Consider the following 26653-nt stretch of genomic DNA (forward strand, 5'->3'; position numbering starts at 1 on the left):
GCCATTAGAGTGGCATCATCCCTGTATCTGAGGTTCTCCCGCCTGTCTTGAGTCCAGCTTGTGACTCATCCAGCCCGGCATTTCTCATGATGTGCTCAACATACAGATTAAGGAACCAGGGTGACAGCCAACAGCCCTGTCTCCTCTTTCTCAATCTTGAACCACTCAGCCATTGGTGGCTCAGATGGTAAAGAATCTCACACATTGAGAAGTCCAAAAGCGGGCAGGATTTCAGGGCTAGTTGGCTACGTGGCTCAGCAGTATCATTAGGAAACCTGTACTCTTGTCATCTCTGACCTGCTCTCTTTGGTGTGGCTGCCACGTGTGTAGGTGTCACGTACAGAGAAAGTTTTCTTCTTGGTGCTCACCTCGGAGAGAAAGCTTCCTCCCACCCTCCTCCCCGCCCTGCCCCATCACTAGTCAGAATGAGCTTGCACACCCAGCTTCACACACCTAGTGAAAGACAGGGAAGCCTGGTGTGCTGTACTTCATGTAGTCATATAGTCAGACCCGACATAGGGAATGAACAACAATGGTTTGAAAATTTGTTTCAATTTCTCTCACACAGGTATTATGCCTATATTTTTGGTTTCGACAAGTGGCCTCTTGACTCTGATAATGTTGCAAGGAAAATGGAGTTACAGAAACTTGAAGTCTCAGTCATCATGGACCCAGAGTGTGACAGTTTCCCCAGCATCACCTCGGATGAGTCTTGTGAGTACCTATGTCATGGGAATAGACTGTTCACAAAGCTGCTTGTTATAGACTCGAGGGCCAGAAGCTGACTCTACTCCCTGAACTATTGTGAGCTCTTAACCAGTGAGTTTATAATTATTATTTTTAAAAATAACCCTTAGGGAACTTCACTGGCGGTCTAAGGTTAAGACACTGCACTTCCGCTGCAGGGAGCACAGGTTTGATCCTTGGATGGGGAACAAAAGTCCCACATGCTGCACATGTGGCAATAATAAATGACTAAATAATTACTGTTAAAAGTCTGATGGCAAAACTCAAACATAATCATTGCAGGAAATCTTTAAGTACAGTAAGTGAAGAGGAGGAATTAAATTATTCATAATCCCAGCACTCAGAGTTCACCTTTGTTACTTAGATTTTTTTTTTTTTTGCCGAGTTTGAATGTTTTACATAGATATAAATAAAAGCATAAGATAAAGAATGGCATGAAAAAGGGGTCTAGTTCTGTACATTTGGTTTTTCTATTTTTCTTTTTTGCATGTGCTATACTAAGTTGCTTCAGTCGGTCTGACTCTTTGAGACCCCATGGACTGTACTCTGCCAGGGTCCTCTATCCATGGGATTTCCCAGGCTAGAATACAGGAGTGGTTTGCCATTCCTTTCAAGGGGATCGTCATAACCAAGGGATTGAACCCCCATTTCTCATGTCTCCTGCATTGACATGCGGGTTCTTTACCACTAGCACGACCTGGGAAGCCTCTTTTTTGTGTATGAGCATGAATTTCAATAAATATTTTTCAATGACAGCATTTTTAGTGGCTGAATAATGTTCTACCAACTGTATGGATGTGCCAAAACTTACTTGGCTTATCCCTTAATTATGCACATCTAGATAGTTTATTTTGAAATTAAGCCTATGTTTATAGGCATGATCTTTCATTCTTTTTTTTTTTTTTTTGGCACAGTATGTGGGATCTTAAGTCCTGACCACGAATTGAACCTGTGCCCCTTGCAGTGGAAGCACAGAGGCTTAACCACTGGACCTCCAGAGACGTCCCGACATGGTTTCTGTTTATAATTAAGTTGACACATAGATAATGCAGAACTGAGAGGGGTGAAGTTTTTCACTTTTCATTTATATTTATGTTGTATTATATTTATATTCCATCTTCATTTATATTGATTGAAAATATAATCAACACTTAGCTACGTGATTTTCCTGTCTGCATAAAATATTACTCTCCAAGGCTTTTCCTAACTTGTTCTAGAAAGAATAAACAGATGGGCAGACCTTTTTCATAGCATGTACTGACTGGAGATTACATGGGATTGTATCAAGGAATCAAAGGAGCAATGGGTGATTTAAGATTAGTGCAGAACGAGCAGGCTGGTGAGTCAGGTGCTAAATAGAAAGGAAAATGCATATCTTAGAGAAGAGAGTAACCCCTTTGTTCTCAGGCTGCCTCACAGACAGGTAAAGTCCATCTCTTCATCCTTTTGATTAGAGATGAGATTTCTTGATGCCTTGATAACATCGTTTTGCAAAATAACTTCATTTCTTTTCCATTCTGTGGCTGTTCTTAGAAGAGAATCATGATGGTTTGCCCACATTAGTCATGTGAGTTGACAGATAGCACTCAGACACTTTATGAATTAGATTTTGCAATCTGAATTGAGGAATGATCAGCAAATTACCAAGGAATCTTTGCTGACTGGCAGTACAATGACATATTGTAAAATACAAATGATGGAATGTGTCAAGGCTGGGGAGTTATAGTCTGTCTTGCATTCAGCTTTGCAAACCCCATTTTTCTGAAAGGGAGACTTCTGGAGATAAGCTAACCATGAAATATTCTGGTTAAAGGATAAACTAGTTTTAAACTAGTTGTTGATGATGATGATGAGAGAGGTAACACACAAATGGAAATAACAAGATATCAACCGTTGTCCAAGGGTATGAGGAAATCTTGGAGAAGCTGATGAGTGTTAACAGCAACATCAAGTAAAATAGAAATAGGCACCTCCTCAGAACCAGATGTAGACTAATTTCTACCACAGAGAAGTGATTACATACATCAAGAATGTTCTCTGTGGTTTGTCTGCCACAGTGAATGTTTATAAGCAAAACGAATGTTCATCACCAGAAGAATGGCTGCGTATATCTTGTCAGTTGACTCTAGAGAATACGCTTCAACAATTGAGAATGAACAAGTGGAGTTACAGGGCTTCTCTAGTGTCCAGTGTTTAAGAATCTGCGGGCCAAGAGAGAGGCCACGCGTTTCGACCCTGATCTGGGAAGACCCCATCTGCTGAGGAGCAGCTAAACCCCACAGCCACAACTACTGCGCCCATGAGCCACACGACTGAAGCCTGCATGCTGAGAGCCTGTGCTCTGCACAAGAGACGGCCACAGCGAGAGCCCCATGCACTGCCGCTCGAGAGGAGGCCCCGCCAGCCCCAGCTAGAGACAGCCCACGCGCAGCAGCGGAGACCCAGTGCAGCACGCGCCAGTAAACACGATACTTAAAAAAGAAGTGGAGATAGAACGACATGGGGAACTTGCCAAGATCGATTGCTGAGTTGGACAAGGGGGGATATATCCTAGTGTGTACAGGGGGTCCCATTTACACACCGGCATAAATACAAGGAGGTGCGCATGAGGCAGCATCTGTTTCTTGCCGCGTGAATGTAACAGGGCCCAGGAAAGCCCTGCTGTTTCCTCTACGCAAGTAGGGGGAGTTCAGTGGGCATCTCAAAGGGGATTTTAGTCTTACCTGTAACATTTTATTATTCTAAAAAGAGGAATCCATTGCTGTTATTTGCATGTATACCCTTCAAAACAACAGTGTGGTGCAAAAAGTATAGAAAGGGATCATTGAAAGAAAGATGCCTTCGTTCCACCTCAGGGAGCTCATCGGTGTTAAGACTAAGAATTTGGCTGTGGAATAAAAATTCTATAGCTTATTTGTCCATATATTTAGGAAATACAATCTCCTCTGTATTGCTTTATATGTGTGGTTTCTGCATTGGGTTGAATCAGAGTCCTTTTAAATATCAGCCAGTCCTCAGCTGTTGGAAAATAACTGGCATCAGGTATATGCCACATGTTAATGGTCTTAGATAAGTCTTTGTGCTGACTGATTCCAGGAGATCTCAGAACTGGAATGTGGGAAAAGCTGGCTTTTAAACCGTGACCAGTGAAATGGTGAGTTCTATTTAGGGAGCTTAAACTAAGGATTTAATAGAGGGGAGGAATCGTGATTTGACTGTGGTCATAACAGCAATACCGTTCTTAGCCTGGCCTTTAGCTACCTCTCGACTGTTCGTCTGATGGAAAGGCTTCCTTGTCAGAAGATTGTCACCTGATTGTTGGCTGTTGATAGAGCTGTTTTCCCTATGTGTAGCCAACTGTTAAGGCAACACCCTGGGTGATGGTGGTGCAGGGTGATGATGAAGCAGAGATAGCATGTTAAATCATGGACCTGCAGCCCTCGAGTGTCTTTGCTCTGGCAGAGTCTTCCCTGTCACATCCCTTTAGCTTTCAACCTCTGTGCTTTCTGGTGCTTTATACTATCTGTGGATGACTCCAGGAGAAGGCTCTCTAAACACGGAAATGACTGTTGTGGCAACCTCTAGTTGCACTGCGTGTGCTCAGTTGCACCTCGGCATGTGGCATCTTTGTTCGCCAACCAAAGATTGAACTCCTATGCCCTGCGTTAGAAGGCAGATTCTGGACCACCAGCAAGGTCCCAGCAAGTGAGTGCTAAGGAGGATTCAGGACAGTGTTAGGGGTATCAGGTACAGGGCGAGTAGGGGGCACAGGGAGAGAACGGCCGGGGTAGAGAAAGCTCTGGTCTCACAGGGGGCAAGACTGATACCAGAGGCTTCATCAGGAAATGAGGGGCACTGAGGAGTTTGCCCTTGTGACTTAAAGTGTTAGCTGAAGTAAGACCCTGCTCTGTAGAGGGGTAGCGGGAGAGAACTCTCCAGTAAGGGAGAATGAGGAATCATGGAGATGACACCAGGTTCCTGACTTGAGCTGCTCGGCTGGCTGGAGTCGGGAGAGGATGAGTCCAGAGCCCAGCAAGTGGGAAGAGGGAAGAGTCCAGTCTGGGGCTTGTGGAGTTTAAGGAAGAACCTGCGGGATTTCTGGGGCTTCCCTGGTAAAGGATTCGCCTGCAGTGCAGGAGACCCTGGCTTGATTCCTGGGTCAGGAAGATCCCCTGGAGAAGGGGGTAGGCTACCCACTCCAGTATTCTTGGGCTTCCCATGTGACTTTGGCGGTAAAGAATCCCCAAGAAATGTGGGAGACCTGGGTTCGATCCCTGGGTTGGGAAGATCCCCTGGAGACAGGAAAGGCTGCCCACTCCAGTATTCTGGCCTGGAGAATTCCATGGACGGAGAACTCCACGGGGTCCCAACGAGTTGGACAGGACTGAGCAACTTTCACTTTTCACAGGACATTTAAGTGAGTATATACAGAAGGCAGCTGGAGAAACAGGTTTGGAGCTCAGGAGAAATAATGACCCAGAAATAGCAATGATATGTTTTGCGAAATGTACTGTATATCATTGAGGGATTAACAGCAAACATTTTTTTTTCTTCCAGTTTAATTGAGGCATAACTGACATACAGCACCATGTAAGTCTAGGTGTAGAGTATAATGATCTGACTTACATACATCGTGAAATGATTATCACAGGAAATTAGTGAACGCACATCTCATACAGATACAAAATTAAAGAAAAACAATTTTTTCTTGATGAGAACGCTTATGATTTACTCTTTGAACAGCTTTCATGTATAGCATACAGCCGTGCTGACTATGTTCATCCTGTTGTACATTACGTCCCGTGTACTTATTAATCTTATAACCAGAAGTTGGTACCTTTTGCCCGCCTTTGTCCAGTCACCACCCGCCTCTGGTAACCAAGAGTCTTATCTCTGTTTCTGCGAGCTTGCTTGTTTTTGAAGTACAATTACCTTACGACACCGTGTTCATTGCCCTTACACAACGTGGTGATTCAGTATTTCTGTCCATTTTTACACATAAGCCTAACTCGTGACTCTGTTCTTCTGATGGAAAGGCTACCTTGTCAGAAGACTGTCACCTGATGACTAGCTGTGGATAGATGTGTTTTCCCTGGGTGTCACCAGCTGTCACGCGACCCCCTGAGTGGTGGGGGCCGTGGAGGGTGATGATGAAGCAGAGAACGTTTTATTCTTTCCTGGTTTTTTGAGGTATAGTTGACATAACATTATATTCGCTTCAGGTTTACAACATAATGATTTGCTATTTGTACATAATGTAAAATGTTACCATCTGTCACCACACGAGGAACATGTGTTTCTGTTTCCAATGCAGATAATTTGCTTGTGCAAGGACCAGTGGCTACGCTCACTGCCAACAGAGTTTGGGGAGTGTTACGAGGTAAGTTCTTCGTAGTTTCATTGTTATTTTCTAATAAGGAAATAGTTTCAGTTGCCACTTTGGGAAATCAAGCATATTAATAGCAAGACTTTGCTTCCTTGGGCCCTTTATAGATTTTTGGGTATTTTCAAAACAATTTCCATTAAGTACTGTATATACCACTTAAAGAAAGATCATTTATATATACCACTTAATGAAAGATCACTGGACCCTCTACAAATGTCTGAAGGTTATTGCATTCATAGTGCTCGATTCCTTGATGTTCTTGGACTGTAATATTCATAGTCATAAATGGCCCTGATCTGCTCCAGTTAGGTTTTGTTTTATCATGCGTCCCCTCTTGCCACCTTCAAGAGCAAGCATGTCCTTTCTGCATTTGATTTATTTATTCAAACAACAGTTCAGTTCAGTGGCTCAGTCGTGTCCGACTCTTTGCGACCCCATGAATCATAGCATGCCAGGCCTCCCTGTCCATCACCATCTCCCAGAGTTCACTGAGACTCACGTCCATCGAGTCAGTAATGCCATCCAGCCATCTCATCCTCTGTCGTCCCCTTCTCGTCCTGCCCCCAATCCCTCCCAGCATCAGAGTCTTTTCCAATGAGTCAACACTTCGCATGAGGTGGCCAAAGTACTGGAGCTTCAGCTTTAGCATCATTCCTTCCAAAGAAATCCCAGGGCTGATCTCCTTCAGAATGGACTGGTTGGGTCTCCTTGCAGTCCAAGGGACCCTCAAGAGTCTTCTCCAACACCACAGTTCAAAAGCATCAATTCTTCGGCGCTCAGCCTTCTTCACAGTCGAACTCTCACATCCATACATGACCAAAGGAAAAACCATAGCCTTGACTAGAAGGACCTTAGTCAGCAAAGTAATGTCTCTGCTTTTGAATATACTATCTAGGTTGGTCATAACTTTTCTTCCAAGGAGTAAGCGTCTTTTAATTTCATGGCTGCAGTCACCATCTGCAGTGATTTTGGAGCGAAAAAAAAATAAAGTCTGACACTGTTTCTACTGTTTCCCCATCTATTTCCCATGAAGTGATGGGACCGGATGCCATGATCTTCATTTTCTGAATGTTGAGCTTTAACCAACTTTCTCGCTCACCTTTCACTTTCATCAAGACGCTTTTTAGTTCCTCTTCACTTTCTGCCATAAGGATGGTGTCATCTGCATATCTGAGGTTATTGATATTTCTCCTGGCAATCTTGATTCCAGCTTGTGTTTCTTCCAATCCAGCGTTTCTCATGATGTACTTTGCATAGAAGTTAAATAGGCAGGGTGACAATATACAGCCTTGACGTACTCCTTTTCCTATTTGGAACCAGTCTGTTGTTCCATGTCCAGTTCTAACTGTTGCTTCCTGGCCTGCATACAGATTTCTCAAGAAGCAGGTTAGGTGATCTGGTATTCCCATCTCTTTCAGAATTTTCCACAGTTTGTTGTGATCCACACAGTCAAAGGCTTTGGCATAGTCAATAAAGCAGAAATAAATGTTTTCCTGGAACTCTCTTGGTTTTTCCATGATCCAGCGGATGTTGGCAATTTGATCTCTGGCTCCTCTGTGTTTTCTAAAACCAGCTTGAACATCAGGGAGCTCACGGTTCACGTATTGCTGAAGCCTGGCTTGGAGAGTTTTGAGCATTGCTTTACTAGCATGTGAGATGAGTGCAATGGTGCGGTAGTTTGAGCATTCTTTTGCATTGCCTTTCTTTGGAATTGGAACGAAAACTGACCTTTTCCAGTCCTGGGGCCACTGCCGAGTTTTCCAAATTTGCTGGCATGTTGAGTGCAGCACTTTCACAGCATCATCTTTCAGGATTTGAAACAGCTCTACTGGAATTCCATCACCTCCACTAGCTTTGTTCGTAGTGATGCTTTCTAAGGCCCACTTGACTTCACATTCCAGTATGTCTGGCTCTAGATGAGTGATCACATCATCATGATTATCTGGGTCGTGAAGATCTTTTTTGTACAGTTCTTCTGTGTATTCTTGCCACCTCTTCTTAATATCTTCTGCTTCTCTTAGGTCCATACCATTCGAGCCTTTATCAAGCCCATCTTTGCATGAAATGTTCCCTTGGTATCTCTAATTTTCTTGAAGAGATCTCTGGTCTTTCCCATTCTGTTGTTTCCCGCTATTTCTTTGCATTCATCGCTGAAGAAGGCTTTCTTATCTCTCCTTGCTGTTCTTTGGAACTCCGCATTCAGATGCTTATATCTGTCCTTTTCTCCTTTGCTTTTCGCCTCTCTTCTTTTCACAGCTATTTGTAAGGCCTCCGCAGACAGCCATTTTGCTTTTTTGCATTTCTTTTCCATGGGGGTGGTCTTGATCCCTGTCTCCTGTACAATGTCACAAACCTCAGTCCATAGTTCATCAGGCACTCTATCTATCAGATCTAGGCCCTTGAATCTATTTCTCACTTCCAATGTATAATCATAAGGGATTTGATTTAGGTCATACCTGAATGGTCTAGCGGTTTTACCTATTTTCTTCAATTTAAGTCTGAATTTGGCAATAAGGAGTTCATGATCTGAGCCACAGTCAGCTCCTTGACTGTACAGAGCTTCTTCATCTTTGGCTGCAAAGAATATAGTCAGTCTGATTTTGGTGTTGATCTCTGGTGATGTCCATGTGTAGAGTCTTCTCTTGTGTTGTTGGAAAGCTGCTTTGACCTCTTCTTTTAAGAGGATAAGAGTTTGTTTTACTGGCTTCCAAATTAGTATGGTTTTGAAAAAGGAGAAGGATAATTTTCTCTAATGTGAGCTAGCTAGCCAAAGTTATAGTAATTAAAAGGAGAGAAGGCTTTGGATGTGACTCAGGTTGAGTGTTATTTAGAATAAAGTAACGACTGTTAATGCTGTGTTTTATATCATAGTAATAATGGTAGGATTGTGATCTTATTCAAATAGTGACATGAAAATAGCTATAGAGACTTACCAAAAATGTAACTACAGATATTATCATCTAGATTATTTACATATAATGGGATGTGATGTTAAACTTTTACCAGTCTGGTCTGCCTGTCTTGTCTGGGGCCTGTTAGGGAAATCAGCTTTATTGATCTCTGTCCTGATCCACATGAGAACTTTTGGGAGCGTTTGGTGAATCTAGTCCAGGAAGTCCTTATTTTCCACTTACTGTCAGCCTATGAAAGTAACAAATGTGTCATAAATGATATTTGAGGGTACTGCCACTTAACAGAAAATTCCAAAGTTATTCTGTATTTTGGGGTAAGAGGGAGGCATAGCCAAAGCAACTTTGAACATTTTATTCTTCCCTAATTTTTTTGAGGTATAATTGACATAAAATTATATTAGTTTCAGTCTTACAACATGATGATTTGATATTTGTATATAATGCAAATGATCACCACAGTAAGTTTAGTTAGCATCCGTCACCACACATAGTTAGAAAATAATTGTTTTTCTAATGATGGGAACGTCTGAGATTTCCTCTTTTTAGCAGCTTGCGAATAGGCAGCACAGTGTTTACTAATCGCAGTCACTGTGCCGTGCCCCACGTCTCTAGGACTCACGTCTATGCGAAAGACTGTACTTTCTGATCCCCTTCACCCATTTGGCCCACCCCCTACCCCTGCCTCTAGTCACTACCCATCTATTCTTCGTGTTTATGAGCTTGGTTTTGGTTTTCCAGATTCCACATCTAATGGAGATCATGTAGTGTTTGTCTTTGTCTTATTTCATTTAGCATAATGGCCTTAAGTTCCACCCATGTTGTCACAAACAGAAAGATTTCCTTCTTTCTGTGGCTGAATAGTATCCCACTGTATACATATGCACACCGCATCTTTATCCATTCATCCTTTGATGGATAGGTTGTTTCCATTTCTTGGCTATTGCAGTTAATGCTGCAGTGAACACAGAGGTACATTATTGGGGTGGAGGGACTTAGAGTTTTTGTTTTCTTTGGATAAATACCCAGAGGTGGAATTGCTGGATCATGTGGTAGCTGTATAGTGGCTTCACCCGTTTATATTCCCATGAACAGTACATAAGGGATCCTTTTACTGCATATCCTTGCCAACACTTGTTATTTCTTGTGCTTTTGATCATGGCCATTCTAACAAGCGTGAGGTGATAGGTCACTGGTTTTGATTTGCCTTTCCCTGATGGTTAATATTTAAAGTTATGACCAACCTGGACAGCATATCAAAAAGCAGAGACATTGCTTTGTCAACAAAGGTTAATGTAGTGAAAGCTTTGGTTTTTCCAGTAGTCATGTATGGATGTGAGAGTTGGACTATAAAGAAAACTGAGCACTAAAGAATTGATGCTTTTGAACTGTGGTGTTGGAGAAGACTCTTGAGAGTCCCTTGGGCTGCAAGGAGATCCAACCAGTCCATCCTAAAGGAAATCAGTCCTGAATATTCTTTGGAATGACTGATTCTGAAGCTGAAATACCAATACTTTGGCCATCTGATGCGAAGAACTGACTCATTTGAAAAGACCCTGGGAATGGTTGAAAGCAGGAGGAGATGGGGATGACAGAGGGTGAGATGGTTGGATGGCATCACTGACTCAATGGATATGAGTTTGAGTAAGCTCCAGGAATTGGGGATGGACAGGGAGGCCTGGCCTGCTGTAGTATATGGGGTCTCAAAGAGTCGGACACGACTAGGCGACTGAACTGAACTGATGCTTAATAATGTTGAGCACCTTCTCATGTACCTGTTGGCTATTTTTGTGTCTTCCTTGAAAAATATACCTGTTCACAATCTTCTACCCATTTTTTAATTGGACTGTTTTTTGCTATTGAGTTGTGCAAGTTCTTTATATATTAACCTCTTAATAGATAACGTAGTTTGCAAATATCTTCTTCCCTTTGGTAGATTGCCTTTTCGTTGATTTCCTTTGAAGTGAAGAAGCTTTTACTTTGGTGTCATCCCATTTGTTAATTTTTGCTTTTATTTCTTTTGCTTTTGGTGACATATCCTAATAATTAATTCTTTTTTAAATTTCCAGTAGAGTTCACTAGTGAAGCCTTCTGGTCCTGGCCTTTGTTTGTTGGACATGTTTTATTATTGTTACCATCTCCTTACAAGTAATGAGTCTCTGATTCTGTTTCTTCGTCATTCAGTCTTGGTAGGTGTTCTTTCTGGGAGTTTATTCATTTCTTCTAAGTTGTCAAATTTGTTGGCATGTAATTGGTCATAGCAGTCTCTCATGATCTTTCGTGGTTTTGTAGTATGTTGTCACATCTTCTCTGTTATTTGAGTTTGTACCACAGGGAAGCCTTGGAGATACAGTGGGTTTGGTTCTAGAGCGCTACAGTAAACTGACTGTCTCGATAAAGGGAGTCACACAAATATTTTGGTTTCCCAGGGCATATAAAAGTTATGCTTACACTATTCTGTAGTTTTTCAACAGTACAGAGCAATCGCATTATGTCTTAAAAATAAGTACATACCTTAATTTTAAAATGTTACGTTGTCGTTAAGTCGTGTCCGACTCTTTGTGACCCCATGGACTGTAGCCCACCAGGCCCCTCTGTCCATGGGATTTCCCCGGCAAGAATAATGGAGTGGGTTGCTGTTTCCTCCCCCAATTTAAAAACACTCAATTGGAAAAAAATACTGATCATCATCTGACAATGCAAGGTTGCTTCAAACCTTTGATTGGTAAGAAAATGCAGTTATCTGTGAAATGCAAGAAACTGAAGTATCCCTGTATTCTTAGGTTAAAATTTTCCTTGGCAATATAGTTGTCAGCTAGAACCATGAATTTTGGTAAAGTCGAGGCTAGATAGAGGAAATGGCCTATAATATAGGGAACAGTCCACATGCATAAAAAAGAGTCTCTGCTGTTATAAATAAAACACTGTAACTTGGGCCTTTATAGTTTCAATGATGTTTTCTGAGCCTCTTTGCCCTCTGTTAAATTTAGGTACCTTCTAAAGTGCGTATAATATTGTATTATAAAAATTCTTTCTTATAATGCTATAAACTTATTAAGGAACTGGAATTTTGTTTTCTTAAAACATTATTTTTTTGTGTTTATCATTACAACAGAAACAACGGTATGGGCACAATTAAGTAAAATATTTTTTTTTCATAGCAACGGGGATTTTTAAAAATTGAGCCTTGATTTTAGAGAGCATGTTACAGAGTATAACATGTTTAATTTTATTTGCCTTTCCTGGTTATGGTTCTATGCTTGGATAATATATCTTTTATTGTTTCCTTTATAAATTAATACAATAAATTATAAATTTTATTTTCCTCAGGTTTAGAGACCTTTAGCCAGTTGATTTATCAACATTCTTCTGGGACTGTAAGTATGATTACTGTATGTTACTAACATTATTGGGTAGACATAATAAAACATTCTATTAAAAAAATGTAAACTTTTTAGCTATTTTTTGCTTCTTGAATGTTTTTTCTCCCCAAGTATGTCTCTTAGATGGTAAATGTAATTTTTACACTTTGTTTGGTTTTAAATTAATCTCTTATCCCATACTTGCATTGACAGCTGTAATCATCATTGAACTGGAGAAAATTCTAAAAATAAATAAAAGTTTTCTTTTGTCTTTTAGTTCACTGCCAATGAATCCAACATTGTAGATTCTCCCAGGTTTCCTCATAGAGGAATTTTAATCGATACATCTAGGCACTTTCTCCCCGTTAAGACTATTTTGAAAACTCTGGTAGGTAATTATGTTCATCCATCGTCTGTTCTGAAGAAGTGTTCTTTTATGTTGTTACTTTATGTTGGTCACAGTGCTGTTGTGCTGGCTGGAACAAGGGATTCATTTTCCATACACTAATATATTTCCCTATACTAAGTATGAGCAGTGGACTTTCTTCCCTCCCTTCCCTGAGAAATGTATTTCCTCTGCAGAGAAGTGGGAGCCCCCTAGGGAATCACCCTTTTGTTTTCATTGAGGTGGGAGAGAGGCTAACCCAGTATTCAGTCAGCATTGTTAAGAAAAACACTCAGTTTTAATGCTGCCTATTGGCCCTCTGTGTAAATCTCAATTGTCAAATAATCATGGGTGGAGACTTCACGAGGAATACATTACCTCTAGTTGCTGCTGTTACTGTTGAGTTACTCCGTCCGACTCTTGTGACCCCATGGACTGTAGCCCACCAGGCTCCTCTGTCCGCGGGATTTCCTAGGCAGGAATACTGGAGTGGGTTGCTGTTTCCTTCTCCAGTATCTCCAGTTACTGACCATTAATTCTGTGACTTCCATTTACTGTTTTTTCAGTGGCCTAGAAAGGAATCTGAGAGCAGCTTATAACTAAGAAAATGTCCCAAAGAAATAGGGAACCTCAGGTGTTGGGAGCTGGGAAGCAAAGTTGACGTAACTCTTCTCTTACTGACTTTTTATTGGTTCATCCCTTCCATCACTGTCAGTTTATTAGGGTCAAGAAGTTTTCCTGTATCTTCACCGAATCATTTATGAATATAGCATGTTATAAAAAAGTTATTTTTACATTTCCATTAAAACCTTGATTTTTCTTCAAAAGATATAATTGTAATTTTTAATGAAAGAAATACAGGCTTAGCATAAAAAAAAGTTTGAACATAGATATACATAAAATAGTGATCCCATAATCTCATTTACCAAGGACTGACATAAATTTTTATGTCCCATTTATCTCATTTTAGACTTGAAGAATGAATTAACTTATGATTCTTTTCTATTGAATATAGTTGACATACAATATTCTGTTACTTCCAGGTATACTAAATCATGGTTTGACACTGGCATACCTTATGAAATGACCACCAGGATAAGTCTGGTGTCCATCTATACCCGTATAGTTACTACAATATCATTACATTCCCAGGGCTTATTTACTGTGTACCTGGAGGTTCTTTCCTCATAATCCTCTTCACCTGTTTTCACCCACCCCCTTACCCTCCTGGCAACCATTCTCTGTATTTGAGTCCGTTTTTGTTTCATTTTGCTTTTTAGGCTTCACAGATGAGCGAGATCCTTGGTATTTGTCTTTCTCTGATGTATCTCTGATGTGTTTAACATAATATCCTCTAGAGTTACCCATGTTGTCGCAATGGCAAGATTCCAATTTTTTTATGGCTGAGTCTACTCTATTCTGACTGGAGAACTTGGTCTGTTTACATTTAAAGTTGCCATTGATGGACATATACGTACTGTCATTTTGTTAATTGTTTTGGGTTGTTTCCGTAGTTCTCTTTTGTTCCTTTTATCTTCTTTTGCTCTCTCTTCCCTTGCCATGTGATGGCTATCTTTAGTGTTATGTCTGGATTCCTTTCTTTGTGTGTGTACCTATTAATAGGTTTTTGGTTTGTAGTTACCATAAGGTTCCTATATAACAGGCCCTTTCTCCTATGGGGGCTGCTACTCCATGGGTGGGCAGAGCTGGGCCCTGGGGCCGCTGCCTGTGGGACTGGCTTCTGGGCCTGGCGCTGGCCTGTTGATGGGCAGTTGAGTCTCTGGTGCTGACAGTCTAGAGTGAGGACTCCAAGATAGCACTTGACATCACCAGTGTCGGCAAGCTCCCCAGATGGGTCCCTTTAGTGCTTTTGTTCCCAAGGGGATTCCCAGTAGTCTCCTGCCTCTCTGGGAGGCTAACATCGGCAAGTGGTTCTGACCCTGGCTTCTTAAAAATTACTGCCTCTGCCTTGGGACTAGAGTTTGTGAAATTTGAAAAGCATAATCTGTCTCTTGTAGCCCTTCAGCTCTCCCGTATTCAAGTCCTGCTGGCCTTCAATGCTAGATGTTTTGGGGGCTAACTGTCCCAGTGTTGGACCCCCTGGTCTGCAGAGCCTGATATGGGCTCGGATTCCTCACCCCTTTGGGGAGAACCTCTGCAACTGTGATAGCCTCCCATTTGTGGGTCATCTACCCAGGACTATGGGTCTTAACCCACCTACTTGTCTCCTTGTGTTTCCATCTTTATATCTTGAGTTCTGAAGACATCTTTTCTGCTAGTTTTCAGGTCCTTCTCATCAGTAATTGCTCTTAATAGTTGTAATTTTGCTGTGTTTATGGCAGGAGGTGAGTAAGAGGGTCTTCCTGCTCCACCTTCTTGCCACATCTTGAGGAGGGAGGCTATATGTTCTGATTCTCTGATAGGGAAAGTCTCTCCACTTAATTTTCCACTTTCTTCATATCATCTTTTATATTTTATATACATATTATATTGTTTATTCCTCCAGAGTATACATAAAATCAGTGTCAGTGTCCCCCAAATTTCTGAGAATGTTACTTGGATTTGTGCTGTGTGTGTACTGAATTTCTTTCATTTGTAGTTGGCACTAAAATCTCAGAATTGTGGGAATTGTAAATCCATTTTTCCTCTGCTCTATTCCCAAACACCACAGTAGTGGTAGCCAAGAGCTACTGGGAATTCATGAGCTGGCTCTCTTCCAGTAGGGCAAAGTTAAAGTTTTAATTTATGATATAAATTGTATATAGGCTTTTTGAAAAATGAAAAGAAATTTATACTTCTTCACATCCTTCCCTTGTTGAAAAGGAAATTTTAAAAGGAAACAGGCACATTGGGAACAATCCTGAATATAGTAAGTATATTAATAAATTGGAATGTATATCTGTGACATGTAATTATTTTTCCTTTTCCTCCCCACTGGGTTTGTTCTTTCTGTGAGTCTGCTTCTTTTTTATTATAGTCACTAGTTTGTTGTATGTTTTAGAGTCCACATACAAGTGCTATCACAGTTTTTATCTTTCTCTGTATGATTTACTTTACTTGGTATAATGTCCTTCAAGTCCATCCATCTCGTAGATAGCAAAATTTCATTCTTTTTTATTGCAGAGTAGAATCCCATTATATACAGAGAAATGTATATCCACTACATTGTGTCTATCCACTACATTGTGTCTATCCACTACATACACTGCATCTTGATCCATTCATCTGTTAATGAACACGTAGGTAGCTTCTGTATCTTGGCAATTGTAAATAATGGGGCTGTGAACACTGGGGTGCACATATCTTTTTGGATTAGTGTTTTTGTTTTTGGAGGTATGTATACCAAGAGGTGGAATTGCTGGGTCATACGGTAAGTTTTATTTTCAGTCTTTCGAGAAACGTCCAAACTGTTGTCTGTACCAATGTACATTCCCACCAAGAGTTTATGAGGGCTCCCTTTTCTCCACATTCCCACCGACATTTCTTGTGTCCTTTTTGATAATAGCCATTGTGACAGGTATGAGTTGATAATCTCATTGTGGTTTTAAGGTGTATAAATTTTCAACTTGTTTGCTTGCAGGATGCCATGGCCTTTAATAAGTTTAATGTTCTCCACTGGCACATAGTGGATGACCAGTCTTTCCCTTATCAGAGCATCACTTTTCCTGAATTAAGCAATAAAGTGAGTAATTCATGTTATTGTTGTTGGTGTATGAAAATTTTTGGTATGGTTTCCTTAGAAGTTTGTAGCTTAAATGTTTCTTATTATGAATATAATTTAAATGTAAAACTTAGATATTCATGGTTTAAAATTTTTAATATGCTATTGCTGAACATTTTAGGTCCACAAAACTGGTCTGCTTTTGTAATTGTTATCATAAACGTAAACATTTATGGGGCTACAGAAATACAGATTTAAAAGCTTAATGGATGTAGGAGACCTGAACCTTTTGTGATTAACATAAAGTTGAATAATTATATTTATCAAGTAGCCCAACTGTATAAGTTTTAAACAGAATTGTTCTGAATTCTGTAAATGACAACTTCTTTTCTCTCTAAAAAACTGTATGAAGTAGGGAATCTTAAGAGATAATGGCTCCTTTGCAGAAAATAATGGTGTTAGCAGTGTTCAAGTTGACTGAGTTGTGGAGCAGTGGCGCAGGGCGCCAGCCTCCCTGCTGCCTCACTGAGACCTGTGCTGCAGCGCTAGCCACTGGCAGCAAGAGAAGCTGCATGCCTCATGCAGAGCTGTAGTTATGAAGGGGCAGAGCCAAGACCCTGAATCAGTCCTCTGGTCACAATTCCAAAGCTTTCCTTAAAGTTTTGATGTGGTTTGGATTGAAAGCCTAGCAACACTCCTGTTGTTGTTTGCTTTTAATATGGAAAGCTCCAAACATATACAGAAGTGGGACTTAATGAATTCCCATTTCCTCATCGCTCAGCTTCAATAAAGTAATGGCCAATCCTACAACACCTATATCCCCTCCACCATTATTTTGAAGGTAATCTCAGACATCATCTCTTATTGGTAAAAAGGCCTGTTTAAAAATAACTCCTTATCACAGCTAAAAAATTAGCAATAATCCAGATAGCCAATCATTATTCCTGTATGCCCAAGTGCCTTTTTCTTTAAAACAGTTGTTTTATTTGCAGTGGGATGCAAATAAACTCCATACATTGTGGTCAGTTAATATTTCTGTTCTCTTTAGATCTATGGGTGCCCATCCCTGACCTTGTCTTTTTATTTTTCTTTTATTATTTTCATTGAGGAAACGAAGCTCAATTTGTCCTGTAGTTTTCCACAATCTGGGTTTTGTTGATTGCCTTTCCAGTATCAATATGTTCTTCTGTCCCCTGTATTTACTATAAACTGGGATCAGCTCTTGATTCAATACAAATTTGTTGTTGGGATTGGGGAAGACAAGACTACTTTTTAAGGAGCTGAGCATTTATTTATATTTATATATTTATACCTTGAGAGATGTGCCATAGTAACACTTTTAATGGACCTTTATTTACCACTGATACTGACTTCTAATTTTTCAAGAACATAAAACAGGACCAAAGGTAATCTTTAATTAAAAAAAATAAAATCAGGGCATCTCAAGGGGAATTTTTACTGCTGACAGTAATTAAAGTGATCTTGAATGCCAACAGCTATGTTTTGTAATAATCTGTGAATTTTGATTCTGAAACTGACAAGGGCAATATATTCAGAATTTTCACTTTGGAGTAGAACCTTTTATTTCTATTTTGTCATACGGTCACATGAGGTTGAAATAGCGTGATGGTAAACATTGCTAAAACAAGGTACTGGTTCTGTCAATAGATAGTTCTGTCAATAAATCTGGAATTAACCCAAAGTGTGGTGAAAGCTTACTGATAAGATATAGTAAACAGATAATTTAAATGAGTCATCCAACATTACATAAGACTTTAATACTTTATGATACCTGAAAAGTCTGTTGGCAGATACCAAAGTACAAACAGAACCATAAGCAGCTCATATATTTTAATTTTAATAAATGTGACTTTTGCAGGGAAGCTATTCTTTGTCTCATGTTTATACACCAAACGATGTCCATACAGTGGTTGAATATGCCCGATTCCGAGGGATTCGCGTCCTGCCAGAATTTGATAGCCCTGGACATACGGCATCTTGGGGAAAAGGTAAGGAGTGTGTTTTTTGAGTTGCTAAAAGTGAACACGTGTGCTCCTGCATCTCATGACTTGGTGTTTGCTTATTTTGTTCTTAGTTGTGATTTGCACAAAGGTAGCACTATTGATGGTTGTAATTCAATAACTACTATATGTCTGCTGTGAGCAGGTCACTGTATCTAGGCATTGCCTAAAGTATAAACACAAGGAAGAAAAGAAAACAAGAAATGATTACAACAAGTAGAATGTGAAAAGTGAGTTAAACAGTTACATGAGTGAAGTAACACCTAAAATGTTCTTGAGACATCAAAGAATATATTCTTGTTTCTGGTAGAGGGAACAACAGGAAAGGCATTTAGCTGGAGGACAGCACAGGAGAGAGCAGTATGTACTGTGCTGTGCTTAGCCTCTCAGTCGTGTCCAACTCTTCGTGACCCCCTGGACTGTAGCCCCCAGGCTCCTCTGCCCATGGGGATTCTCCAGGCAGGAATACTGGAGTGGGTTGCCATGCTGTTCTCCAGGGGATCTTCCCAACCCCTGGATGAACCCATGTCTTCCATATTGCAGGGGAATTCTTTACCATCTGAGCAACCAGGAAAGCCCATGAATACTCACTCCAGGAGTGAGTAGCCTGTCCCTTCTCCAGGGGACCTTTCCCACCCAGGAATCGAACTGGGTCTCCTGCATTGCAGGCGCATTCTTTGCTATTGGATGCTTAAGAACTGCTTCTGCAGCGAGACTGCCTGGGATTTGAGTCCTGCTTCTGGCACTTATGGGCTTCCCTGGTGGCTGAGATGGTAAAGAATCTGCCTGCAATGCAGGAGACCCAGGTTTTATCCCTGGGAGGTGAAGATCCCTTGGAGAAGAGCATGGCAACCCACTCCAGTATTCTTGCCTGGAGAATTCCATGGACAGAGGAGTCAGGCAGGCTGTAGTCCATGGGTTGCAAAGAGTCGGACATAGCTGAGCGAATATCACTTTCGCTTTTCACTTTCTCGCATTTATAAACTGAGTGACCTTGCGCAAGTTACAGAACATCTCATTCTCAGACTTCCCATCTCTAAAATGGTGTATTAGTAGTAGCCATCATGTCATGTTTTTTGAAGATTAAAAAAATGAATATAAAGCACATAGCACTGCACCTAGCATTTATAATTGTTCAATAAAAATTATTAGAATAGACCTGGAGAATAGTGGGAAATGAGTCTGAAAAAGTAGCATGGTAGGCCTTGGGTGAGGAGTTTGCGCTTCGTCAGGAGGCACGGAAGCCAGTGAGAGCTGCAGGGTAGAAGAGGGACACGGTGGGTCCTCAGTGCAGGGAACCCTGGGTGAAAGTGGCAGATGGAAGTGAAGGTCCGAGAGCAGAATGCTGATAACAGTGATGGCAAACAATGTATTGAACTGGGAGACATTCTGGAAATACAGTCCACAGAACTTGGCAACTGACTGAGTCCAGCAGGAGAGGGACGAGAGACTTGGTGGGATGGTGACTGGCTCACCAGAATGTGACAACTGGGAAGCTACAGAAGGAGTTGGAGGAGAGAATCTGGTTTCTGTTAGGTTGTATTTATTTATTTGGGCCGCGCTGGGTCTTGTGCCGCGCAGGCTGTCCTCTGGTTGCAGCGAGCGGGGGCTGCTCTCTGGTTGTGGCAGGAGGGCTCGGAAGTTGTGGCGCATGGGCTTAGTTGCTCCGCGTGTGGGATCTTCCCAGACCAGGGATTGAACCTGTGTCTCCTGCACTGGCAGGCAGATTCTCTACCTCTGACCCACCGAGGAAGCCATGTCGGATTATATTTGAAGTGAAGCTAATTGTGTTCAGCAGGGAATTTGAAATATGGATTGAAACTTGAGGAAAAGGAAGATTGGGAGAAGACTGGCTGAAGATTTGGGAGCCCTTAATATTTGAGATGGGGCTTCCCTTGTAGCTCAGTTGGTAAAGTATCTGCCTATAGTGAAGGAGACCCAGGTTCAATTCCCAGGTCAGGAAGATCCCCTGGAGAAGGAAATGGCAACAGGCTCCAGTATTCATGCCTGGAGAATCCCATGGACAGAGGAGCCTGGTGGGCTACAGTCCATGGGTTGCAACAGTCGGACACCACTTAGCAACTAAACCACCAGCCACCAGTATTTAAGATGGTATCTGAAATGGGTAACACCTCAGAGAGGCTGATGGAAACGGAAGCAAAGCAGCACAGGGGCAGAATTCAGGAATTAGTTATCCCTTTTCTTATCTGAAGAAATTACCAAAGTAACTCTGAGTAAACCTGCTTATCTTTTTCTGTATAACATATATCTTCAACAAAACAAAGTAGTACAGTCATGTGCAGAGCCTTGTCTTTGTGCCTGAACCTCTCCTTTCTCCGTGTTTCCTTCCAGGCCAGAAAGATGTCCTGACTCCATGTTATCACTCGAGAGAGCCGTCTGGGACTTTCGGACCTATAAACCCTATATTGAATTCAACTTACAGCTTCCTGTCTAAACTTTTCAAAGAAATTGGTACTGTGTTTCCAGATGAATTCATTCATCTGGGAGGAGATGAAGTAGATTTTAATTGTTGGTATGAAACTTTGTTGACCACGCCCCTCCACCCTTTTCTAAAACCTCTTGCACTTGAAGTGGGTGTAGAGGTGTCTCTGGGAAGAGGAAAGACTTGGGGGAACACCTCTGTGATGTGTTAACCTGGGACCACAACTCCTAAGATGGTGAATTGTTTATAGAATTCACACACTGATGCTATTGACAGAAGCCTGTAGGAAGGAGAATTAAAATGCAGAAGAAAATGGAAATTTTAAAAAAGCTAAATACAGAACAATAGCTTTAGTGAAGAGGGTAGTGATTAAGTGGGAGAGATTTTTCTAGTAAAAATCTTCTGTGCAAATAGCCTTAGATGGAAGAATGATGAGGGAGCTTAGGGAAAGCCATTTTTACAGGATATCAGCTTCTAAAAAAATTAATTGCAGTGGAAAGTTAAGATAACTCATAATTAAATTTTAGACTTATTTTAGGTGTAATTAGGCCACTTCACTTTCACTTTTCACTTTTATGCATTGGAGAAGGAAATGGCAACCCACTCCAGTGTTCTTGCCTGGAGAATTCCAGGGACGGGGGAGCCTGGTGGGCTGCCGTCTATGGGGTCTCACAGAGTCAGACACGACTGAAGCGACTTAGCAGCAGCAGCAGCAGGCTTATTTTAGGCATCAGTTCAGTTCAGTTCAGTCACTCAGGCGTGTCTGACTCTGCAATCCCATGAATTGCAGCACGCCAGGCCTCCCTGTCCATCACCAACTTGGCACTCTCGGCCGCCAGCCCTGACCTCAGATGAGGGGTAGCTCCTCTCGGCCGCTGCCCCTGACCTTGGACATGGAGTAGCTCCTCATAATTAGGCTTATTTTAGGCTTAATTTAGTCAAAATTAGGCTTATTTTACTCTTTACAAACTTTAATAGATTTCCATCTGTATAAATGATGTTGGGGATATCTGTTGCTTTAAAAAGATTGGGCAGATGGAACTTTTAATGAAATTTTTATAACTGTTTTTGTTTAAGGAAGTCCAATCCAGCAGTCCTGCATTTCATGAGGAACAAAGGCTTTGGCAAAAAATTTGAGAAACTACAATCTTTCTATATGCAGAAGTAAGTTACTGAAAGCCTACTTCTGTTTGTTTCATCAGTGCCTTTTGTAAAAGTTTAAGCTCTTACTTAGTACTATTTAATTTTCTCATTTTCTCTCCACTCCTTTTCAAAGTGTACATGTTATAATCTTTGTTACACAAAGTACAGATGAAAAATCATAAGGGAGGGTGCAGTACCCATTATTCTCTTTAAATCGATAACATGGTGACTCCAATCCTTTTGGTGACTGTTGAGACGTAGGGTGGTAAGTTATCTGCTCTGTGAACTCAGCTGAAAACCCAGGCTACCCTGCGAAGGCTTCGTCACCGTCTAGCTCCTGGAATTTATTTTGTCAACTCCAGCACTGCTTTTACTCTATACCTGTGCTGTCTGGTATGGCAGCCACAGCCACATGTGGCTGTTTGTATTTAAAGTATACTTGAAAAAGTTAAAAATTCAGTTCCTCAGTCACATTCGCCACATTTCACATGTTCAGGAGCCAACAGCTAGATGAGACTAGTGCTACCATACTGGAAAGTGCATATATAGAGCATTCCCTTCCCTGAAGATAGAGCTACTCAACAGTGCTGCCCTATGGTGAAGAGTAGGAAACGTATTTTGTAAAGAGCCAGACAGTAAGTGTTGGTGACCTCATTGGGCACATGTGGTTTCATGGGCTTCCCTGACGGCTCAGCAGTGAAGAATCTGCTTGCAGTGCATGAGATATGGGTTCGATCCCTGGGCTGGGAGGATCCCCTGGAAGAGGCAATGATAACCTACTCGAGTATTCTTGCCTAGAAAATCCCATGGACAGAGGAGCATGGCGGGCTACAGTCCATACATGGGGTCACAAAGAGTTGGACACGACTGAGCATGCATGCATATGGCTGCATACTTTTTTAATATTTTTTAAGCACTGCTTTACCAGTGTAAAAAGGGGCTTCCCTTGTGGCTCAGCTGGGATAGAATCCGCTTGCAATGCGGGAGACCTGGGTTCGATCCCTGGGTTGGGAATATCCCCTGGAGAAGGGAAAGGCTACCAGCTTCAGTATTCTGGCCTGGAGAATCCCATAGACTGTACAGTCCATGGGGTCGCGACAGTGGGACACCGAAGCGGCTTCACACGCACATACTGAAAGGCATCTGTCAGTGTTGCAGTCTTTGGTATAAAATGTGCATTCTTTACACACACTGCAAGTTTGTGATCTGAAATAACTTTGTAATTTTTTTCAATGGTAGGGTTTTGGATATGATTTCAGCCATGAAGAAGAGATCCATAGTCTGGCAAGAGGTTTATGATGATGAAGGCAAGGTGAGAGGTTACTAATACTGCGTGTGGTTCTGATAATATGAGACTTAATACTCTAACACCTTGGATGGAAGAACCCTAAGCTTTCCCTGTAATGCTGGGGGAGGTCAGCTTATCTTTCCGTTTACGCTGCTGGTAGGCAGGAGCCGCACACTGACACCAGTGACGATGGCATTTATCTGATTTCTTCCATTTACTTCATCCCTCAGTGCGGCCTGCTTCTCTTCTCTCCCATTTTCCCTCCTCCCTCTCCATCTCATTCTTAGTAACAAAGTGAGGTTCTTTGAAAAATGTTCCTTTTTTCAGAAGGGCAGAACAACAGATAAGAATGAGTCTTTTTTGCTGTTAAGGTAACCTTCATCTTTTTTTAAGTATCACTGTCAAGTGTACTTTTTTTTTAAATGGTACTTCTCTCTGGCATAATCAGAATTCTTTATTTTCCTTTGGGGCAACTGAAAATTTGAAAGTCCAGCTACTTGTATTATCTTTCCAGAAGGGTTAGTGGCATCCTCTAAGTTCCAAAGTAAGTAAAACAGTGTGGTAGAAATCGGACTAATGCCTTAATTTATTACACCTACATGGCATTGTATGTAGACAAAAGGTAAAAAATTAAAAGGTTTGATGAAATGTCTACGTCCCTGTTATTACAAATAGCATTAGATATTACCTCAAAGAGGAAAGGGGAAAGAAGAAAACATTGCTTTATTCAAGGATCTTGAAAAGTTATTAGCTACAATGCCTTAGACTTTTGATTTCATCTCCTGTAGCTGCAAGACCTAATACATATTTCATTTGTAACTTTAATAGCTTACACCAGGCACTGTAGTTCAAGTATGGAAAAAGCACAAATTTCATATGAAACTAAGGAAAATTACAGCAGCTGGCTTCCCTGTGATCATTTCTGCTCCTTGGTACTTAGATTTGATCAGTTATGGAGAAGACTGGACTGGGTACTATTCTGTGGAGCCTCTTAACTTTGCGGGTAAGTGAAGCAACCACCATTATTCGACGTGTTAGGTTTTTCAAACCCTCCCCTCCCTCCAGGGAATCTTTATCTAGGTACTACCTACTACCCTCCCTTTTATCTTTGATCCTTGATTTTCCTTGTGTATAATCCAACAGACTGAACTCAGTATCATTTTAAACTTTGTGAAAGAAACCACATTCTTTCCTAAATGAAAGAACTTCTAAAGTACGATTCCCTTACACTGATGAGACTTGTCACTATGCATTCAAAGAGGCCTGACTGCAGGAGCCTTGTCTCTCCTCTGAGCTTCCTCTGCAATGTAAGGCACCTCAGTAGGGATCGCGTCCTGTTCGGTGGCTTCCGGGTTCTGGGGAGGAGGCGTCCTTGGGGGTGGGCATGTCTGAGTGGTGGGGCTCTAGGCTCTCAAACCCCTTAAGAACAGTTCTGCTTTGTCCAGTTTTGTACACTAGACTTTAATATACAATTTCCTTTGAGGAAAAGTGTTCTGGTGTTTAAAAAGTTTCAAAACTGTAGGTCTGTCAGGAACTGTTTCTCCAAAAGCATTTTCTGAGAATCAAGAAGTCGTAATTACTGTAGATACCTAGTCTCTTTGACATCAGAAGACAGGTATTGAAGGCAGGAGTGGTGCTCACTCGTCCACCTTGCATTCCTTGGCACACTGTTCACAGGCAACCAGGGGAAGAGCTTCCGGTGTCCAAATAAGTTTGCAGAAAACCAAAATAAAATGGTCTCTTTACTACTGGCCTGCTACATTAGTCGACACACACTAACAAATGCTCTGTGAACCACGGGGTCAGTTGCGGCAATAAAGCTTGCCACCATTTTTGTGCCGCAGCTGTGAACTTCTCCCAAGGTCCTCCTGACTCCCAGAGAGAAGCCTTGCCCCAGGCTAATACCAGAAACCAGTGCCACCTCTGTGTGTGAGCCTCAGGTTGCAACCACCTAACTCACACCACTGACTGTAATCTAGGTACTCCGAAACAGAAACAGCTTGTCATTGGTGGAGAAGCCTGCATATGGGGAGAGTATGTGGATGCAACTAACCTTACTCCAAGACTATGGTATGAAACCTCCGGGAGGACATGTGGACTAAGGGGCCTGAGTTTAAGCGGGAAAGCACTAGAAACTTGCCCAAGTGTGTGGTTTGCTTCTTGAAGGAAACATGAATTTAAATTGCCTTGGGGGATGTGTGGTTTCAATTTTAGGCCTCGGGCGAGTGCTGTTGGTGAGAGACTCTGGAGTCACCAAGATGTCACAGACCTAGGGGATGCCTACAGGAGACTAACAAGACACCGCTGCAGAATGGTCGGGTAAGACACATTTATTTGTCAGGCTAGGATACTGTTAAGTACAGGGTGATTTTTTTACCTTTTTAGTATTAGCTAGCTTATTGGGATTTTTTTTATTTTTTTTTTGCTATAAATGGAAATGTATGTGACCTAATAGGTAGTGATCTAATTAGGAAAAATTGGCAACTGTTTCTCCATGAATTATGAATCTCTCTTCAGTAATTAATGGTATGGTTTAGTGATTCTGACTTGAGCTAAGTTTCTTAAGACAGACATGAATTAATCTAAAACATCTTTTGTTTATACTTTTCCTACAGACGAGGAATAGCTGCACAGCCTCTCCTTCCTGGATATTGTGAGCATGAGGGCAGAATGTAAAAATGAGCTTAAACAGAAGAAAGATATGGGAAAGAGCCCACAGTCATCCATACTACAATCAACCTGATTTTAAAAATCATGTTTTTGAATAAAATATCTTTTTATTGATTGAACCTCCATCTTATTATACGTTAGAAGGCTGACATCTTTCTTGTGAGAGAAGTGTAAAATCAACCAACCGAAAACCTTGTGGTATCTATCACTCAGTGTATTCCAAAAGACCGAATCTTAACTACCAACAGTAATAATTTACTAGATACACAATACAGCTCAGGTACATCACCAGTGCCACCGTCTGTTCAAGTTCTCTTTTAAATTGTTCTTACTGAAAACGAAGTAGGTAGGTGCTCCCGAGTTTCCCTCCAAGGACTTAGGACAGGCCATGCCTCTGGCTGAGCAGCGTACTTTGATCTTGAGGATTCATGGCTTGATAATTAGACAGCTCTAAGGCAAAAGTAGCTGAGCCTGATGTTAATGTTCGAAGCACAGTTGAATAACCCTAATCAAAATAATTTAAGTTAGTTATCTCTGCAAAGTTAAGCCTCAGATCTCTCCCTGCACATCGTTTGACCATTATCAGGAAAAATTTGGTAAGTACTGTGGAGGACAGAAAACCAGGAGCAGGGGTCCGC

General features: G+C 41.3%; 1 protein-coding gene across 3 annotated transcripts in view; it reads left to right on the forward strand.

Moving 5' to 3' along the window:
* LOC138421530 (beta-hexosaminidase subunit beta-like) overlaps positions 1-26134 on the forward strand; it is a 32367-nt gene extending 6233 nt beyond the window's left edge. The window contains exons 2-14 of one of the 3 annotated variants that reach the window (XM_069555739.1): positions 569-714; positions 6062-6127; positions 12373-12419; positions 12682-12792; positions 16370-16471; positions 18330-18459; positions 20824-21004; positions 21992-22078; positions 23297-23369; positions 24174-24348; positions 25325-25415; positions 25560-25664; positions 25961-26134. In XM_069555739.1, coding sequence (XP_069411840.1) covers positions 569-714; positions 6062-6127; positions 12373-12419; positions 12682-12792; positions 16370-16471; positions 18330-18459; positions 20824-21004; positions 21992-22078; positions 23297-23369; positions 24174-24348; positions 25325-25415; positions 25560-25664; positions 25961-26021 — 1375 coding nt within the window. In that variant the 3' untranslated portion in view covers positions 26022-26134. Of the gene's footprint in view, positions 1-568; positions 715-3843; positions 3902-6061; positions 6128-12372; positions 12420-12681; positions 12793-16369; positions 16472-18329; positions 18460-20823; positions 21005-21991; positions 22079-23296; positions 23370-24173; positions 24349-25324; positions 25416-25559; positions 25665-25960 lie in introns of those variants that run through there. The other 2 variants (XM_069555742.1, XM_069555740.1) reach the window with 2 other exon arrangements.
* The last annotated feature ends 519 nt before the right edge of the window (positions 26135-26653 follow it).

The sequence above is a fragment of the Ovis canadensis genome, chromosome 16 (assembly GCF_042477335.2).
Source record: "Ovis canadensis isolate MfBH-ARS-UI-01 breed Bighorn chromosome 16, ARS-UI_OviCan_v2, whole genome shotgun sequence".
NCBI lineage: Eukaryota > Metazoa > Chordata > Mammalia > Artiodactyla > Bovidae > Ovis > Ovis canadensis.